The sequence below is a fragment of the Bos javanicus genome, chromosome 2, assembly GCF_032452875.1.
Source record: "Bos javanicus breed banteng chromosome 2, ARS-OSU_banteng_1.0, whole genome shotgun sequence".
In the NCBI taxonomy this organism is placed as follows: Eukaryota; Metazoa; Chordata; class Mammalia; order Artiodactyla; family Bovidae; genus Bos; species Bos javanicus.
The window spans coordinates 130,829,146-130,848,352 of record NC_083869.1 but is presented as its reverse complement, the minus strand read 5'-3'; the positions used below and the strand labels follow the sequence as shown (position 1 = coordinate 130,848,352).

At 60.4% G+C, this 19,207-nt stretch overlaps 1 protein-coding gene across 9 annotated transcripts in view; it reads right to left on the bottom strand.

The window, feature by feature from the left end:
• Nucleotides 1-19,207, bottom strand: part of HSPG2 (heparan sulfate proteoglycan 2) — a 110,109-nt gene that overhangs the window by 46,640 nt on the left and 44,262 nt on the right. For 5 of the 9 annotated variants that reach the window (XM_061394059.1, XM_061394011.1, XM_061394021.1 and 2 more), the window contains exons 4-34: nt 16,510-16,619; nt 16,349-16,407; nt 15,892-16,052; nt 14,753-14,803; nt 14,199-14,327; nt 13,740-13,994; nt 13,521-13,640; nt 11,448-11,579; nt 11,179-11,323; nt 10,927-11,078; nt 10,683-10,829; nt 9,134-9,297; nt 8,797-8,976; nt 8,511-8,707; nt 8,255-8,402; nt 7,403-7,530; nt 6,813-6,899; nt 6,664-6,722; nt 6,417-6,484; nt 5,163-5,303; nt 4,864-5,040; nt 4,577-4,756; nt 4,352-4,470; nt 3,357-3,468; nt 3,086-3,199; nt 2,875-3,002; nt 2,413-2,499; nt 1,868-1,917; nt 1,459-1,556; nt 1,008-1,148; nt 457-648 (exon numbers count right to left, since the gene is read on the bottom strand). In XM_061394059.1, the coding sequence (XP_061250043.1) occupies nt 457-648; nt 1,008-1,148; nt 1,459-1,556; nt 1,868-1,917; nt 2,413-2,499; nt 2,875-3,002; nt 3,086-3,199; nt 3,357-3,468; nt 4,352-4,470; nt 4,577-4,756; nt 4,864-5,040; nt 5,163-5,303; nt 6,417-6,484; nt 6,664-6,722; nt 6,813-6,899; nt 7,403-7,530; nt 8,255-8,402; nt 8,511-8,707; nt 8,797-8,976; nt 9,134-9,297; nt 10,683-10,829; nt 10,927-11,078; nt 11,179-11,323; nt 11,448-11,579; nt 13,521-13,640; nt 13,740-13,994; nt 14,199-14,327; nt 14,753-14,803; nt 15,892-16,052; nt 16,349-16,407; nt 16,510-16,619 (4,031 nt within the window). The remainder of the gene's footprint in view (nt 1-456; nt 649-1,007; nt 1,149-1,458; nt 1,557-1,867; nt 1,918-2,412; nt 2,500-2,874; nt 3,003-3,085; nt 3,200-3,356; nt 3,469-4,351; nt 4,471-4,576; nt 4,757-4,863; nt 5,041-5,162; nt 5,304-6,416; nt 6,485-6,663; nt 6,723-6,812; nt 6,900-7,402; nt 7,531-8,254; nt 8,403-8,510; nt 8,708-8,796; nt 8,977-9,133; nt 9,298-10,682; nt 10,830-10,926; nt 11,079-11,178; nt 11,324-11,447; nt 11,580-13,520; nt 13,641-13,739; nt 13,995-14,198; nt 14,328-14,752; nt 14,804-15,891; nt 16,053-16,348; nt 16,408-16,509; nt 16,620-19,207) is intronic. The other 4 variants (XM_061394044.1, XM_061394069.1, XM_061394050.1 and 1 more) reach the window with 1 other exon arrangement.

Below are 19,207 nucleotides of genomic sequence, written 5' to 3'. Positions count from 1 at the left end.
GGGCTCACAATCGCAGCCAGCACAGAAGAACTTAAAAAACATGACCTACAATAAGAACACCCAACACCAAGCACAGGGCGAATTCCGCAGGAGCGATTGAATGAAACTGAAAGCGTGTCTCATTCGTCCTTTTGTTTCCCAGGGCCTCGCCCAGGACTTGCTGGTTGACTAATTGTGCGAAAGGTAATAATCGTTAACCGGCGAGCACTTACTACGCGCCAGAAACGAGCTCTCATCCTCCAAACTGCCCTGGAGCTGAGGTTTATCACCAGGCAGCCCAGGGCTGGGTTGAGGCCTGTCTGACCCCCAAAGGCAGCAGCCACGACGTGGCCGTCACCTGCCTGCCGGCCCACACCGCTCTGAGGCCAGCTTGTGTCTGCATCCCTGCTGCCCAGGGCCTGGCTCAGAGCTGGCGATCAGGGAGGGTGGTCTGCCAGGCCCTGCGGCGCGTCCCACCTTGTCTCCCTGGTACGTCTCCGGGAGCTGCCAGTAGAAGGACTCGTGGCCAAGGTGGGCAAAGTTGCCAAAAGAGAGCTGGGTGCCCTCGGGCACGGGTTCCACGGAGAAGCCTCCGGTCAGGCGGCTGTTCCGCTGCGGGTTCACCAGGGCAAAGCCTTGGAAGTCCCCGGGGGCAAAGCGGGTGGAGATCTGACACAGCAGAAAAAGGATGGGGGGTCAGTCTGGGCCCCGGGGAGGCCCCTGGGTGGGGCAGGGGCACCGGAGGACCCTGGAGTGGAGAACGGGGGAGCTGGTAAAATCGGGGCTGGGACAGAAGTCATGAGGGGATGGAGACCATGTCTGGGGGGAGGAGGGAAGGCTGGGATCAGGATTGACCTGAGCAATAATGGGGCGGTGGGGAGGGCCTGGGGGGGGAGCGGCGGGGGTGGCTGGGACCTGCGCTTATGTGGGCAGTGATGGAGGCATGGGAACAGGGATCGGCACCAGTGATGAGCCAGGAGAGGCAGGCAGCAGGCCCCCCCGGGCTAAGGGCGCGTCCGGGCTCCTACCAGCTGGCGAGTGTAGGAGGAGCTGGCACACTGCTGGGTGACGCCCATGCAGAAGCAGGGCAGGCAGCCGTCGGGGTTGCTGGCGCTCAGGTGGAAGTGGTGGGGCCGGCACTGGCTGCAGGTGAGGCCTTCCACCTGGGCCTGCAGGACGGACAGAAAGGCAGGCGGGGAGCCTGGATGGGTCTCTTGCATGGCTGGCAGCCTTTGAGGACAGTCTTCCCAGCCGTTTCCGGGGGTTCTAGGGGGGCCCCTGCTGCCCCCAGGCTGAGGCCCCAGCTCCCATTGGATGCTGCCTGACACCTCGAGGCCCCAAGCAGTGGGGCAGGGACGAACCCCATGAGGCAGGCGGGCAGGCCACAGGGACAGCCCTGGAGGCTGGGCGGCACGGAAGGCCCGGTGACCGGCTTGGCCGTGGTTCGGGGCCTCGTGGAGGGCAGGGGTTGGGACTGACCTTGCACTGGCACTGGCCAGAAGGGTCACACTGGTTGCTGACACTGCCCTGGGGGTCACAGCCACAACCGATCTGCTCCGGCAACTGGCCACCGCTCCCTAAGGTGGAGGGAAGCCGCTACAGCTGGAACCCACCATGAAGCATCCCCATTCCCACCACCCTCTGGCCATCACGCTCCACCCGAGGGAACGAGTGTTTGCTTCTGAACACCCGCCTCGTGCAGGCGTTGGCCACATTCACAGACGCCCTCCGGGGTGGGTGGGCCTTTTACGACCCCCATTTTACAGGCAAAGAAGCCGAGGTTCGGAGAGGCAAAGTCACATTCCCTATGTTGAAGAAGAACGAAGGCTCTGTCCTAGCTCCATCCCCAGGGTGGCCAGATCCCCAAAGCCTCCCCAAGCCTACTCACTTCGACAGGGCTGGCCCTGGCTGGGGTTGCCGTAGTAACCTGGCGCACACCTGCGGTGAGAGAAGGTGCTGGGTGAAGGGAGGGAAGAATCACTGGGCTGTGCTGGGGGCCCTGTACTGGACTCCGTGACCTGAGTGCTGGACGAACTAATTAACCTAACTCACCCATTGCACAGATGGAGAAGTAGAGGGGAGAAGAGGGGCAGGGACAGGCCACAGGCCATGGAACCAGTGAGATCAGCAGGGTCAGGCCTCGAACCCAGGACTTTCAGCAAGAATGAAGGGTTTCTGGGAAGACTTTGGCCTCACTGGGGATGGGAGTGTTGGGAGGTGGGGGTGATCTGCAGGTCTAGATCTCTGAGAGCCTCAAATGCCAGGTGAAACGTTCAGGCTCTCGGGGTGGGGGGCGGCGCTGACTGTCCCCTGGGGCCTGTGTGAGGCAGAGTTGGGGGCTTCTGCGCCCTCCTGAGCAGGAGAGCTGGGCCCAGCCCACTTTCGGGGGCAGCCCCTCGTGCAAACTCCCCACCCTGCCCACGCTCGCCTCACCTCTCACAGTGACGCCCGCTGTGGCCTGGAGAACACGCATCACAGGTGGGGTGGCCGTCTGTGTCCAGAAAGCAAGTGTGGGTGGCTCTGCGGAGGTAGGGGGCGAATTTCCAGTTAGGTCAGCCGCTGTTCCTTCAGGCCCAGGGCGGGAGGGTGAGGAGGAGGGTCCACGTGAATTAACACGTCCTGAGAGCCAGCTATGTGCCAGGGTGTGCGCTAAGAGTTCCGTGGCTTCATCTCAGGCTCATAGTAGGGGCCAAGGTGTGTGTGTGGGGGGGGTGCTTCATTATCCCCATTTCACAGGTGAGGAAGTTGAGGCGTAGAGAGGGAAGTGTACCTCATACAAAGTGACACAGTGAGAAAGTGGTAAGGCCAGGGTTTAACCACTGCCTCTCAGGAGGGCCTGGGAGGAAGGCAATCTGGGACAGAGCACTGGACATTTCGGGAAGGGGCTGGACGCACTGGCCGGCAGCGGGCGCTCCGTGGCAGGGGCACGGCTGGCAGTCGTGTGGTGTCCCACGCTGGGCGTCCCCGTAGTACCCAGGCTGGCACTGCTCACACCGGGGGCCCTCTGTATGGTGCTGACATTCCTGGGGCAGGCAGACCGTGGGGCTGAGGCTGGGCCCCTGGAGGCCACAGACCCCTGGGGTAGGAGGGAAAGAGGGGGGCTCACCTGGCAGGCGCCTGTCTCAGGCTCACAGACCTCGGTGTGGCCGTGGCAGCTGCAGCGTTCGCAGGTGCCCAGGTAGAGGCCGCTGGGCATGCGTGTGTAGCCTGCGTCACAGTCCTGGGCACAGCCAGAGGGACTTCCTCAAGGCCTGCTCTGGGTCGGGACCGCCGGATGGCCGGGGTGGGCTTGGGGAGGTGGGGGAGCTAAAGGAGGAGGAGCCAGAGCACCACCGTGGAGGGGGCTGGCTGGACAGGAGGGTGGGGCCCGGGCTCACCTGGCAGGACGGACCTCGGTACCCAGGCGGGCAGGCACACTGCTCCACCTCCAGCGCAGGGTCCTGGCCGGTGTCCTCAGGCACGGCCACGTCCATGCTAATGCCGGAGACCCTGGGGGCGACAAGACCCCAGAGTGAGTGAGCACTCACGCAGTACCTGTGCGCAATCCCCGGGGTCCTACATGTGATCACCTCGTTAATCCTCCTGGCAGCCCTGCCGCGATGCTACTGGGGCCCCGCCCAACTCTCTCTACCTGGGTGCCCATCCCTCAGCAGCTGCCAGGACTGTGGCGAAGGGCTTATACCCGCAACTTTCTCCAGGGAATGAGCCTTCCTCACCAGGAGAGGTCCCACCAACCTACTCCCTTAGGGGGACCAGTGACACACCGGCCCAGGGTAGAAAGGCCCCTCTGGCTCATGCAGGATGACTCTGCAGGGCTCTGTGGCAACGAGACCCAGGCTGGTCTCTACCGGAAACCACTCCCTTGCTGGCCACTTCCTCCTCCTGTCTCCCTTCCTCCCAGGTTCTCCTTGCCAATGACTCAAATCCCCATCTCTGGCTTTGCTCCTTGGGAACTCCATCTAAGACAAGCCCTGTGGCAGAGGAACTACTATAATCTCCCTTTTGTTGCTGTTGTTTAGTCGCTAAGTCGTGTTCTACTATTTTGCGACCCCGTGAACTGTAGCCCGCCAGACTCCTCTGTCCCCAGGATTTCCCAGGCAAGAATACTGGAGCAGGTTGCCATTTCCTTCTCCAGGGGATCTTCCCGATCCAGGGATAGAACCTGCGTCTCCTGCATTGCCAGGCGGGTTCTTTACCACTGAGCCACCTGGGAAGCCCTACCATCTACATTTCACAGATGATAAAATGAGACACAAAAAGGCTGCAGAGCCGGAAAGAGTTAGAGCTGGCAGTCCGCCTGCCCCGCGTTGCACCTCTGAGCCTGGAGCCACCCCCAGACCCCTTCCTGCCCTCCCGCTCTGGCCCCGGACACCTGCTCTCAGCTGGCCGCTGGGTGTGGGACGCCTGGATCAGGAGGCTGTCGATGTCCGCTAATGCCATCAGCAGGTGCTCCCTTGTGGCCGGCTGCCCGTCAGGCCGCTGCCACGCTTGCTGCCGAAGAAAGAGCTTATGGGCTGCAGTCCCTGACATCCGGACACCCCTGCGTGAGGGGCGCAGGGAGGCCCCCTGGAGGTCTCCTGGGACCGGTGCTGCTCACCTCCCAGAAGGGCACGGTGAAGGTGCTGGGCTGGCCAGAGCTGGGCTGCTGGGAGGTGTGGTGCTCCAAGACGATGTTATTGCCTTGCAAGACCACCAGCGGCTGCCCAGGCAGGGGCGCGGAGCCAGGCTGGGGCCGCTGGGTCACCGTAAAGCGCAGCTCTCCGCCATAGGAGGTCACCTGGGACCCAAGGGGGACAGGCACTCAGCTGGGGCCCCCACCCTGGGGTCCTGCCGCTGCTCGGGCCGCAGCCTCTTCCTCAAAGGCCCCAGGCAGCCCCTGCCCACCTTGTCCCCCAGGAAGTGTGGAGGGAGGCTCCAGAAGTAGGGCCCAGGTGGCAGGCTGTGGAAGGAGGAGAAGACCAGTTCCCCGGGCGAGGGTGATGAGATGCCCTCGCTGGCGTTGTGGGTGCCCGTGGGGTTGGTCAGGGTGAACCGAGTGGGCTCCTCGGAGGCCCCCAGCACCTGGCAGAGGCGGGAGAAGAGGCCGGGATGAGGGCCGTGGCCTGCCACTTGGCCCTGGGTCCACCCATCCCTGGGCTTGGCAGTCCTGCCCGTCTGGCCAGCCCCACTCCTCGCCTAGGTACCTGGGCACGGCGCCAGGAGGAGCTGGTGCACTGGCGACTGACACCCATGCAGAAGCACTTGAGGCAGCCGTCGGGGTTGCGGGCGCTCAGGTGGAAGGAGCCGGCCACACACTCGTTGCACAGGCGCCCCACCACGTTGTTCTGGAGGGACAGAGCTGGGAGCTGCAGGGTGGCCCACGGGAGGTGGGGGGCGTGGGGGGCGCTCCCTGCAGCTTCCGGTCTAATCTACCCACATTCCAGACCAGAACCCAAGGCCAGGGGGCCCTGGAAAGAGCACGCTTACGAGGGCTGGCCGCCATGTGAATAGTAATTCCCAACTGATGGAGCCTATACACCCAGTCGTTTTCCTGTTTTCTCTGTGGTTGCTAGGGAGCTCACGAATAAGTTTTAGACTTGAAATATAGCAACGTGGTGCAAATAATTGTTGTTCAGTCACTAAAGTCGTGTCTGACTTTTTGTGACCCCATGGACAGTAAGTAGCCAACCAGGCTCCTGTGTCCATGGGATTTCCCAGGCAAGAACGCTGGAGCGGGTTGCCATTTCCTTTCCCAGGGGATCTTCCCAACCCAGGGACTGAACCCGGGTCTCCTGCCTGGCAGGTGGATTCTTTACCAGCTATGCCACCTGGGAAATCCTGGTTAAAATAACTCCTGCTACTATTAATGGACTGTTTAATGCACTGCACTAGTTTCTATTCAACCAGCACCTCATTTAATTTCTTGAAGTTCCTTGAGAGGAATGGGCTATTTCCATGCTTCACGCAAGGAAACCGAGGCTCAGGGATGGGAAATGATTGACATGGTGACATCGGTGACCAGCTTGCTGATCCACTCCGGGACGGAAGATGGGAGTAAAGAGCTTGATTTCCAAATCTGTCTGCTTCTTTGTTCTGCAGACACCTGAGGCTCCCGCTCTCAGGCAAACCATTTCCCTCCTCTGAGCTCCCGTCTCCTCACTTCTGAATCAGTGATGCTAATAGCTACACCATTGTGTCAACGTGGAATGAAAGCATGGTCAGAGCCAAGGTCCGATGGTCACACAAGGATGGACCTGACCAGTTGCTCCTTTCTGATGCTGGCCCACTTTTCATGAGGAGGGGGGATGTCTAGCTAGCCAGACCCATCGGCCTGCAGCGGAGGCCACCACCCACTGGCCAAGGAGCCAGGGAGAGGATGCAGCCTCCTTCCTCCTCCTCCTCCTGGCTGTGGGCCGGAACCCAGGGCCCCCAGGCTCGGGGCGGGAGCTCACACATACCTTGCAGAGGCAGGCCTCCCCGGAGGATCCCGTGCTGCCTCGCTCATCACAGCGCACGATCTGCTGGTCTGGAGACGCAAAGTTGGTGTTGGCAGGGAAAGTGGGAATAAGATGGACATAATCTGGACAGAATGGGGGGATGTGGGGCGCTCCCCAAGGACCAGAGGGAGTTTGTGCTGGACCAGGGCCTTGGGCCTGGGGGCGGGAGGCCTGGGAAGGCGCCGGGGACAGTGTGTGCGATACTCACTGGTGGGCCTGCACTTCCCGTTGGGCTGGATGGGGTTGCCCTCGTAGCCAGCGGCACAGCTAGGGGAGACAGAGGGTGGTCAGAGGCATTCCCAGACCCCCTCACCCCCTATGGCCTGCTTCTCCCGGCCCCTACCGGCTCTCGCTCACCTCTCACAGCGGCGGCCTGTGTAGCCTGGGGCACACGCGTCACACGTGGCTTGGCCATCCGTGTCCAAGAAGCAGGTGTCCGAGAACCTGTGGGGATGAGGCGGACAGGACGTGGGGCAGGGCTGCAATGAGGGGCCGGGCCAGGGCTCACAGACCGCTCTGGGAGTGACAGCTGTCCACAGGGACACAGCAGGCCATGAGGCCCATCTGCCCTTTTTAAAATTTTTTCTAAAGATATTTTATTTATTTTGGCCGCTCTGTGAGGCATGTGGGATCTCAGTTCCCCAGTCAGGGTTTGCACTCAGGCCCCCTGCAGAGGAAGCACATAATCTGGACCTCTGGACCACCAGCCAGGGCAGTCCCGAGGCCCATCTGCTCTAGAGCTGCAGCCTCGCCGCGGCACTGGAAAGAATGAGGGGCCCGCTGCATGAACAGGAGGCAGGCCTGGAGAGGTCGAGGGGCCAAGGGTATTTATCCACCAGGCGAGCCTCCGAAACCAGGTCTCCCACCTCCCAGCCCAGAGGATGCCCCAGGCCCAGTCCCCCGTCTGCGCTTCCCGCCCCGCCTGCCCCTCCCGAGCCGGGTCTGACCTGCGGGAGGCGTCGATGTACGGGCAAGGGCAGGGCCGGCAGGCAGTGGCTGTGGCCTTGGTGGCATCCCCGAAGAAGCCCGCCTTGCATTTGTTGCACTGCGGTCCCTCTGTGTTGTGCTGGCAGTTCTGGGGGGAAGGGGAGGGAGGCGCTCAGGCTGGGTGGAGCAGCCCTGTGGCTACCCCCGCCCGACGTGGGGCCACACTGGACCAGATGGGGCTCCATGAGGGTGGGCCCCTGAGGCTGTCTGGATCAGTGTCCCTGGTCATGCAGGAATTACCCCACAGCTTTGTACACAGGGGAACATCAGCTCCATCCTGACGGGGAGCTCATCACCCTGCATGGCAGCCTGTCCCGTAGACGGTTCCAAATACTTGCTCTGTATTGACCTAAACCCACATTCTCCTTTCAATCCATACCCACTGGCCAGTTCTGCCCTCTGTAGGTGGTTCCTTCTACCCCCGATAGCTGTTCAGGGACTTGGAGATAATCGTTTTCCCTGCTTAAACCTTCTCTCAGCTCCCAATTCCAGCTCCCTCCACCATTCCTAAGAAATAATGTAAGATTTATAGGCTCCTTCCTGTTAGGAACGGCCTGCTTAGGGCCATGCTTTATGCCTTATTCTCCAGGAGTGATTGGTTGGACCAAAGTGAAGAGTAGGACTTTCACCTCCCTTATCTGGACATAATATCTGTGTTAATGCATCCAGAGGTCAAGAGAACTTGTGTGGCAGCCACAACAGTCATTCTGGAGGCTTGTGCTAAGCACGTGGGCACAAGGAAGTCTCAGCTGGAGCCTCCCACCCTGCTCTTGCCTCTAGCCAGTATCCAAGTGCCAGATGGCACGACTCACCAGGCAGTGGCCATACACAGGGTCACAAGAGCTGGCGTGGCCATTGCAGTTGCAGCCAGAGCAGGTGCCCAGGTAGGGCCCCCCGGGCACCCGGGTAAAGTGGGCGTCACAGCTCTCACAGGACAAGCCGGAATAGCCGATGGGGCATCTGTGGGGACAGAACCAAGACGGTGGCTGCAGGGACCGTGAAGCCTGGTGGTTTCTCCCCGACCTCTGCCAGGGCCTCTGTGGTCCCCGGTCCAGCCGGGTCAGGCACCTGCACTCCTCGACGCTGTGGGCGCGGCCGTGGCTGGTGGCGTAGGTGACGGTGGTATCCATGGCGACGTCACTCAGCCCCACACTGGCCATCTTGTGGTCGTACACCGTCTGGATGAGCACCGCTTCCAGGCTCTGCAGCACCTGCAGCATCTCCGCCCGCTGCACCGGCCGGCCGGACTCATGCACCCAGTGCTCCTGGGGGGGAGCAAAGGTCAGGGTGTGGGGGGAGGTTGTGCATCAGCACCTGCCCAGCCTGCACCCCCAGGGGAGCAGGCCCCACGTACCTCAGAGAGCTGGACCTGGCGCTGGTTCGGGACCCCCGGCTGGGTGGACGTGTGGCCCCGGGAGAGCAGGCGGTGGCCGGCACCCACAAGGACCACGTCCGGCCGCTGCACTGGCTCCAGCGTGCCACGTGCCAGCTCATAGCGCACCTTGTAGCGCAGGGAGCCACCGTAGGAGTCCACCTGGCCCGGACAGGGCGGATCAGGGCTGGGCAGCCGTGGGCACACATGATGCTCGCTGGGTGCCCCCCTCCCAGCTTTAGAGGGAGCGGAGTACAGGCAGGCTCTGAGCATGGATGCGGGGTACTGGGCCCCTCCCCACCCAGGGCGGCCCCGTCACCTTGTTGCCCAGGAACTGCTCGGGCAGAGCCCAGAAGGAGTCGTGGACCAGGAAGCGTCGGGACAGGTCGACCAGCTGAAACTCCTGTAGAGTGGTGTCGATCTGCAGCTGGGTGGAGGAGACAGGTGGCATGCCGGGCTGCGCAGGCATCGTCACGTTCACACCTGGGGGGCACAGGGAGGGATGAGTGCCATGCACGTGCCTGCCCGAGACAGCCACCCGGGTGGTAGTCCAGAGAGATGGAAAATTCTGAGAGAAGTGTGATTTAGAGGGAACGTCAGTCTCTCTCCCAAAGTCAAATAAAAGCCAAGTTTTTCCCCCCCTACTGAATTCCTGGAGCAGCATTTCCTGAAGCACTCTCCAGGCAAAGCCAATGCTGCCGAACGATAGTGGGGAACCATTTGGGAACCCCAGGGTCAAGGAATCTGTTGCAGGACTTCTCAGAGCCTTTGCTTGCCAATAGATCTGTGGACTGTCAGGGCTGGAAGAGCCCTCAGGGGGTAGTAGAAAGCTACACAGGACTGAAGAATGGGTGCCCAAGTCCTGGTTCCACCACTCTCCAGGTGTGTGAGTCTGAGCAAAGGCCTTAGTTTCTCTATCTGTAAAATGGGGGCAACAGTGGCTTGCATCACAGGGTTATCAGGAAGCTAAAGTGAGCGGAACGACACAAAATGCTTAAAACAGAGTAGGACACAAAGGAAGTGCTCAAAAACTCGATAGCTATTACTGTTGCTGTTTTTATGGTGGGTCCTTGGGTCCAGCTGTATCCTACACACACACACACAGGAATTCTCTCTGCAGCATCCTCCCAGATCTCTAGGGCAGCACTAACCATCCAGGAGAACTTTCTGCGATGATGGAAATGTGCCTGAACCCAGGTCCGTCTGATGTCGAGGCTCATGCCATCCTGCCTCTCAGAGTGCGAGAGAACTGAGCCCAGCTGCCTGACTTTACGTTTGGGAAAAGAGGCCCAAAGAAGCAAGAGTCTCAAAGTCACACAGGCAGTAATAAGTGGTGCATCAACAAGTCAGCTCCGGGCTGAGAATATGCCAAAGCCCGGGCTCTTACGCTCTGGGTCACTGATGCCTCTCCATTCTGCAGGATGAGGATGCTGGGGGTGACGACAGGGAGCTGGGCACTTCCCACGGACAAAGCACTATTCTGAGTGGCTTATGCGCTCTAGGCCCTTATACCATCCTGGGTGGGTAATATTTTATCCTCGTGTTGTAGACGAGAAAACTGACACACTAGGTAGGTAACTTGGCCAAGGGCCCACGGCGTGAGGGTCAGAGTCAGAACCCGGACTGGGACTCCACGGCCCGCTCTCTTCGTCAACTAATGCAGACGGGTATCGACTGTAGATTTCACTTCTCCTAAAAGAGCTTGTTTTCCCCCTGAGATGCTTTTCCCATAGGGCTCGGCATTTCTTCGGCAACCCCGTGTGCCTCCCTGGACTGGCTCCATCTGTCCAAGGCAAATGCTGCTTTCCCGACTGTCTGCCCTCTGAGCCTGCGGGAGCCCGGTGCCCGTCTCGCACCCACCAACGCACCCTTGAAGTCGTTGGGCTGGTCAAAGCGGAGCCGGATCTGGTCCCGGAAGCGGCGGCTGCTCTGGCACACGTTGGTGACGCCGAAGCAGAAGCAGGGCAGGCAGGAGGCGCTGTGCTCCAGGTAGAAGTGCCCATCAGGGCAGGGACCTGCGGGGCGGCACGGGAGTGGGCTACAGCTGGTCCCTGGCGAGCAAGCCCGGCTCCCGCCCCGCGCCCGGTGCCCGCCTGCCGTGGTGGGCCGTACCCCGCTGTGGGATGAGCTCCAGGACGCCGTCGGGAATGCCGAACACCATGCCTCGGGCGTTCATGGCCTCGCAGGTGTAGGCGCCCTGGTCTGCCTCCTTCACGTCGTGGATGGTCAGCGTGCCGCGGCCGCCCTCACTGGTCACTGTCACCCTGGTGGGCACCCCCCGAGACAAGAGGCAGGGGTCGGGCCGGGACGGCTGGCTGCACCTCCCCTCCAGCCCCAGCCCCCTGCTGGGACCCAGAGCCACACCTCGGATGCGAGGGGATGTGGCCCCAGTTGAGTCTCCAGTTGATGATAGGGGTGGGGACGCCGATGGCCACGCAGGTGAAGGTCACCGTCTGGCCCCGGGAAGCCTGGATCAACTCCTGGGGAGGGGTCACCACCTGGGGAGGCACTGGGGAAGGAGCGAGCAGGAGTGAGGGGTGGGAGGCACCGAGGCGGGAGGAGGAGGGGGCCGGGGTGGGGAGGCTGCGGGGAGGGGCCAGGGCCCAGAGCTCGCCCCCCAGCTCCTTGCTCACTGCAGCCGAACTCGTCGCTGCGGTCCGGACAGTCGCTCTCCTCGTCGCAGTGGAAGCTGGCCGGGATGCAGGTGTTTGTGGACACGCAGCGGAACTTGGTGGGCCCACAGACATCCTCAGGGCGCTTGACAGCTGGAGACAGAGCCAGGTGGTGTGGGCAGCGGGCACTGCCCTCAGGGAGGACCCACCCCCACCCCACCAAGCCCTTGCCTACTTATGGCCCCCAGCCCAGGCTGCCCACCTTCTCTGGGTGTTCCTAGGATCACGCTCTCATCTTGCCTGCTTGACAACACAGGCCCCCTGACCAGGCCCAGACTCTGCCTCCACGACACTGCCCACAATGCCGTGGTCCCCAGTCATCCGTCCAACACACTCCACCTGTATCCCCTGACAGAGTCACACCTGGCACAGCAGTCATGCAGCTCCTCCCCCATCCAGCCACGAGAGACGCACAAGATCAAAGGCATGGCCCCGGGAGCCAGTGCCTTGGGACACCGGGTGCTACCTGGGCACTTCTGTCTACTGGAAAGGCCTTTAGCAAGGGCCTGCTGCAGCCCAGATCTCGCTGCCCTGTACCCTCTAAGGGGCCCAGGGGTGGCACCTGACCCGAGACAGCCGTCCATGGACTGGTCAGAGGCCTGGAGCTGACCCGGCCCCAGGGTTGGGCCCCAGCTAGGCATCTCTAGTAGATGCTAACTGACATTCTTCTTCAGGGACACGGAGCTTGAGACAGACACACAAGCAGGGGCAGACAGGGCAGAGGGGTGTAGGAGCAGAGGCCACCTGGCCACAGAGGGGGAGCTCAGAGGAGGCCAGGAGGACCCACCTACTGCTCCTCCCGAGACCCCACCAGCCTCCAGAGCCACTCCCCTTTCACGCCCTCTGTTCTGCACTCGGTCAGCAAGGACTTGGCTTTCCTTGGACTGTTGCCCTGCAGAGGCCTCCGAGAAGCGCTTTTCAACTAAAACCCTCAATTACTTCTCCCTCTCAAGGGACTGGGTTGTCAGGCAAGCTTGGAGTCACAGAGGGGTGACATAAAACTCTGCCAGTCTGTAGCACGACGCTGCCCCTCTCTCTCCAGGGTTTGCTGTGAAGCGGGGACTGCAGGGGAGGCGAGGAGGAGAGGCTGGACCCGTGGACATTCGGAATGTCAGCAGGCTCAGACTGTGACCCAGGGTCACAGAGCAAGGCTTCCATTATCCTCAACCTGGGGCCTAACAGGCCCCCGGCTTCGCCTCATACGATCGGACATGCAAGATGCTACCTGAGGTGGTCTCTGGCCCTCCAGGCTCACCCACTTAACTGTCACGGTGTCTATCACACTGACTAGGCGGATGGGTGGGCAGTGGAGAGAAGGGTGGCTGGACAGATGAATGGGAGGCGAGAAAGATGTTGGCTCCATGAATGGCTAGTGGAATGGGGAGCTGGCAAGATGGATAACACATAGAAGGATGATGGATGGACGGATGGAGAAGAGATGGATGGAAGGAACGATGCTGGACAGATGGATAGATGGACAGAGGGATTTATGATGGAATTTACGGTGCAGTGGACAGGAGGAAGGACACTGGATGGACAGGTAGATGAGGGGTTTTGCAGCTCAGCAACGGATGAATAGACAGGTGGATGGTGGGTGGACAGATGGATGGGAGGAAGAAAGGATGTTGGACCGACGGACAGGTCGTGGGTGGTTGAATGGTTACACGGATGAAAAGCTGCAGATAGAGGAACAAATAATGCAGAACCAGCTCTAGATGAAAAACCTCTAGGCCCTTAAAGGGAAGGCTTTACCTCACACGTCTATCATCAAGGGACCCTGGTTTATCAAGCCTACTCAGCCACTCATCTGACCCCCACACAAGCATACGTGACTAATAGTAAGGAATAAACAGACACTGACCACTGGCTCTCTAGCCATGGTGCTCGCTGCAAAGGCCAGCTCAGCGTCAGAGAGAGGGAGAGACCTCACAAGTCTGCCCCCAGGGCCTCCACCACTCAGCCAGGGGACGGCGCACAGACCCGCCGGAGAGGGGTGGGGGCTCGGGGAGCGCGGACAGCGGGGCGGACACTCACGGCAGTCGGCCTCGTCGGTGTGGTCCTCACAGTCAAAGTCGCCGTCGCAGCGCCAGAGTTTGAGGGCACAGTGCCCGTTTCCACAGGGGAACTCGTTGGGCTCACAGGGCGGGGTGGGGCCTGGGGGAGCACCGGGCCAGGGTTCAGCCAGAGGCCTCCGGGGCCTCTCCCCAGCCCCCACCACCGGACCCCTGCCCCGCGCCCCCGCCCGGCCCGCACCGCAGTCCGCTTCATCGCTGCCATCGGCGCAGTCCTCTTGCCCGTCGCACACGTAGTCTTTGGGGATGCAGTGCCCGCTGTGACACGCGGCCTCATGCGGCCCACAGGGCACAGGCCTGCCTGGGCTGGGCAGTGCGGCCTGGGGGGCTGGGGTGGCTGGGCGCTGCTGGGAGGGGAGTGACTCCGGCTGGGCTGGCAGCGGTGGAGTGGCCCCCAGAGGGGGCGGCTGGGAGCTGAGCGTGGGCATCGGCTCCTCTGTGGACAGAGCCCGCTCGGTGTTGGCACGCAGGGGCGGCTCCTCTCCCCTTGCCCCCCGCCCCGTCCCCAGGCCCCTGACCCTGTTACCACCCCTCCCGGGTCCCTGGCCACCTCCCCTCTTGCCTGCAGCAAACTCTCTTGGCAGCCCCCCGCCCCCCGAGGCTGACGTGGAGACCACTGAGTGCCCACACGGCCCCTCACCACAATCGAGCTCATCAGACATGTCCCTGCAGTCAGGCCTCCGGTCACAGCGGTACTCCAGGGCCACACACTCGTTATAGCGGTGGCAGGCGAACTCCGCCTCGGTGCAGGCTCTGGGGACCTGGGGCACTGTGGGGAGCAGGGGGGCCATCAGAGGCAGGCGGGGCATCGGTGGACGATGTCGGGGGGACACAGGCGCTGCAGAGCTGGGACGGGGTTCTGGGGCTCTGTGCCAGGCCCGGTGGTTTCTGGCTCAGCAAGGGCCCAGAGCACGCATGGTGGACGCATCACAGCACACGTGGGACGCGGGCTCTGTGGCAGCGGCCTCACCCATTCCCCCGTGCGGACCCCACACGCAGCTGGCATGCCACACCATGCAACCACTGGAGCACACGTGGGCAGGCCACAGCCAGGCCTAGCGAGGATGAAGAGGAAGGGGAGGAGGGGCGGCCGGCGCGTTGTGCCCGGCCGCCACGCCCTCATCCTGCCTTGCCCTCCATCCATTAGCTTCTCTAGTGCCCCGGCTTGGCCTGGGCCTGGCTTTACATGCTCACCTGGTGTCACTGCGGCCGCCACAGCGGCCGGGGGGGGCGGGGGTGTCTGTGCTGGAAAGGAAGGTGTGATCAGTAGCCATCCCACCTGGGAGCTGGGGGCTTGCAGGGCTGAGCCAGCCCCATCCTACCCTCCCTAGCCAGAAGGACTCATTAAAAGTGGGAGGAAGAGGACTAGGTCCCCAGGCATCTTGATCTGGGCCTGGGGATGCCAAGGAACAAACTTGACCTGTGGGCACATTAATTGAGGTGTGATGTGCAGAACAAGGGAGGTGACGGTTTCACCACGTTTTTTTCTGATGGGGTCGCACCATGGTAAGGGTGGAGTTTGTTCAGTTCTGGGTTCCACTTAGTCGGGGAGGAGGGTGACACGTCCCAGAGAGAGAACTGAGATGCAGACTGGGATGGGGACTCCCAGCCCGTGAGGGATGAAACGGGACTGTTTGGCTCAGAGAAGAAAACACTCCGGGAGTTGGAACGTGAGTCAGAGGGTGCAATGAAAAGAAAGCTGGGCCCCACAGAAGGTTCAAAGGTACAAGCTGTGCGTCTAACAGCTGTGTGCCTGGGGCCAGTTTCCTGTGATCTCTGAGCTGTGCTTCTCACAGGTTCTGGCAAGACCAGCACAAACACAGAGTTTGGTTTGCATCCTGGCTTTTGCACTCTCTGTGTATGTGGATTTGGAGCAACCATTTTTCCCTCACCGGGCCTCAGGGCCCTTGTCTCGAAAACAGGAGAAATAATACCTACATCATAGGAATTACTGTGAAGTCTGAATGGGAGTGGCGTGCATACAGTCAGGGCTCAGTGAGTAATTGTTGGTGATTAAACAGAAAAGTATCTTGGACCCGAAAGCACTGTGTGAAGACAGGAATTTACTACCTATTGTCAAGGTAGAGAGGTTAATAGAGAGAAAAGCAGAAACCGGGCCTCATGGGTACCGGCTGGAGGGAACGGATGTTGCTCAACCCAAGATAAGATTGCACGATTGATGGGGAAGATTCATGAGGTGGTGAGCTCCCCGTCGCTACCAGCATGAAAGGCCAAACTAGGAGGGCCCACGGTGGGGACACTGAAGGGAGGGAGGGGGCGCACGTGAGTCTGAGAAACCGGAGGGGTCGCCCCTGGCTCCAGGATGGGCTCACCTGTGCCCAGGCGTCGGAACTGGAATCCCTGGGGAGAGGTGACGTAGGAGGCGATGGAGCCGCTGGAGATGACGCCGTGCAGCACCTCCTGAATCTGAGCCCCATCGGCATTCCCTTCCGAGCCCACATCCAGCTCCACAAAGACCCAGCCATCCAGCTCTCTGGGGGTGGATGTGGGGCAGGGCGGAAGAGGGAGGAAGACACCTGTGGTCTCAGCTCCTGCCCTGGGGCCCCTGCCTGATGCTCAGGCCTGATTTCAACTCTCCCCTTGGCTCCTGGACAGCCTGCACCCCACATGGGGCAAATGAAGGTCCAAACTGCCCCTCCACCAGTCTTCGAATTTCCACCCAGAGTGGGGCCGCCCCTTGGGCCCCTCCTGCTGCCCACCTGCCCCCAGGGTTCCTCCCCGTCCCTGTCCGCCCCACACCAGCTCCCCCTCCCCCAGGGCCCCTCTCACTTGATGAACACCACGCTGACAACCTGGTCTCCAGGGATCTTCAGGTACTCTGACTCCAGCTGGAGAGGGACATGGCGCCATCAGCCTCCGGACCCTTCACCCCACCTTCAGTCCTGCCCCACCACACTCGGGGAGCCCCCCTCAAAGCCCCTTCACCTCACCGTGTCTACCACAGCCTCTGACACCTCTCGGAACTCCTCGGAGCCTGCGTCCTCCAGCTGAGGGCTATAGTCGATGGAGTGAGTGAAATTTACCAGTGCTCGGAAATAAACTGCAAAAAGGAGTTGGGGGGGTGGCGTCACTATGAGGGCCCCAGACCGGCAGAATGGGGGCCTCAGGCAGCTGGGCCAGTGGGTGGAGACGGGAAGACGGTCCCTGGAAGCCTCCAGCTGAGGCCGACACCTGTGTGCCCATAGCTGTGCCCAGCAGGACTGCCCAGGGCTCAAAACCCAGGCCTCGCACTTGAGCGAAGGGCTTAACTAACAGGGAAAATGGCCCAATCCAGATCCCAAGTGATGGTGCGGAAGAGGAGGCCTCCCCTGGCTCAGAGGAAGGCTGGGTGACAAGGAGGACGCTCCACAGGAGATGGCCTGGCAGAGGAATATTTTTTCCTTTGGTTGTACCACACTCCTTGTGGGATATTAGTTCCCAAACTAGGGATCAAACCAGGTCCTCAGAAGTGAGAGTGCTGAGTCCTAACCACTGGGCCACTGGGGAATTCCCACCACCCCCATCCCCCTGCTTTTTGTTGGTACAGAAATTACTCGAAAGTGACCGTGACAAGTTTCTCCTCCTCCTACCCCCAACTCACGCCAGTGCCTACTCATCCTTCAGGGCTTAGTTCAGTCATCACCTCCTCCAAGAAGACTGCCTGAACTGCCTTCCTTTCCCAACCCTGGCTGATAGAGACCCCTCCTCTGGGGTCCTCCATCCACTTGATTTCTCCCATCAGCGTACCTTCTACCCGCAAAGTGACATAGCTCCTCCACGGTTACAAGGGCCTACAGAGCACCATCATAGAGACTGTGGGTTCTGAGGTCAGCCACATCTCAGGCACGGGCCTCACCTCTCTGAACTTCTGTTTCCTTTTTGTTCAAATGCAGATATTAATTACATTTACCGCACCGGGTTGCAGTGGGGAATAAATGACAGCATGCTGACAAGGCCACCTCCCTGTGTGAGAAGATGCAGCCCCGGGCAAGGAGCAAGTACCAGGGAATCAGAAGATGCTGTCATCTTTCTCTCTACTGCTAGACAATAAATGTGATGGGGGGAACCTCAGATCTCACTTACCCCGGTAGCCCCAGTGCCTGGCATACTGTAGGCCTAATATGTGATGGCCAAATAAATTTAGATTGGTGTGAGCATACACTTATACCTACTGTTTACTGAGCAACTGCTGTATACATTTAATGTGCATTAAATCTCATCATGTTCATGAGTTCATGACAGAAGTTTTAAATATGAGTTGTAAATGGAGCATACATGTGTATACACACACACACACCTGGCACATAGTAGGGGCAATATAACCTGAACTATTACTAAATGAGAGGCAGCATAGCTTAGTGCTTAAAAGCTCAGTCTCTGAGCAAAATTGCCACTTCTATGAAAATAACTGAAAATTGCCCTGTGGCCTTGAGAAAGTTACTTAATGTCTCTGAGCCTCAGTTTCCTCATCTATAAAACACAGACAAGAGTAGTGTCCACCCCAGAGGGCTGTTGTGAGGATAAAATAAGATGAGGAGTAGAAAATGCTTATAACAGCATCTGGCACACACTAGAGGCAGCAAGGGTTAGCTGGATTATCTCTGGTCTTTAAGACAAACCGAAGGAATGGACTTGGTTTTATTTCTTCCCATCTGAGAGACGCATTCGTGGCTTCATCGGATCTATATTGAAGGTCTTTAATAAGCTAGGCCAATACTTTGGCCACCTGATGTGAAGAGCTGACTCCTTTGAAAAGACCGTGTTGCTGGGAAAGATTGAAGGCGGGAGGAGAAGAGGACGACAGAGGATGAGATGGCTGGATGGCATCACCGACTCAATGCACGTGAGTTTGAGCAAGCTCCGGGAGTTGGTGATGGACAGGGAGGCCTGGCATGCTGCAGTCCATGGGGTCAGAGAGTCAGACATGATTGAGCGACTGAACTGAACTGAAAAAACTAGGCATGTTCTAGGGGTAGGGGATATAGCAGTGAACTTCATACGTGACAATTTCTGTCCCCACAGAGATCACTTTGGAGGGGGAGAAGAAAGGAAATAAAACACATGGGTGAGGAATATCTGGACTGTGGGAGGAAGAAAAAAATGAGGGTGGGTGGAGCGGGCGTGCTGGGGTAGGGTAGGGCTGCTCCTCTCCGAGAGAGGCCAGCAAGGCCTCCCCTCCCAGGGGCATGCTCAGAGGCAGAGAGCAAGGGCCGGGGGGTGGCTGGGAGAAGAGGATTCCAGGCAGGAGGAACCGCAGCTGCGGGGCCCCTGAGGCAGAAGGGGGCGCAGGGAAGTGACAGATGACCCGCAGGCGGGCGGCAGAGCTGGGCCCGTCCCCCTGCCCCTTCACTCTGCCTCTCAGGCCCCAGGGTGCACACCCCAACTCTGCGCCAGGACTCCCCCAACCTCGGTGGCTCACTGAGCAAGCCCCCGGGGAATGGGGATGGCAGCCACGCGACAGCAAGTGTAGCCGGGGTGCCCGCAAGGGAGGGTGACCGTGAGGGCGCTCTGGACCACGGGGCTGAGCTGGGCAGGGCTGCCGGGGGCTGGGCGGGCGGGGTCCTGTGGGCTGGAGTGTGAGGGCTGTGAGCTCGGCCACAGAGGCCTCTTGTGAGCTGGCACAGAGGCCCATTGAGAGTCCCCACCCTG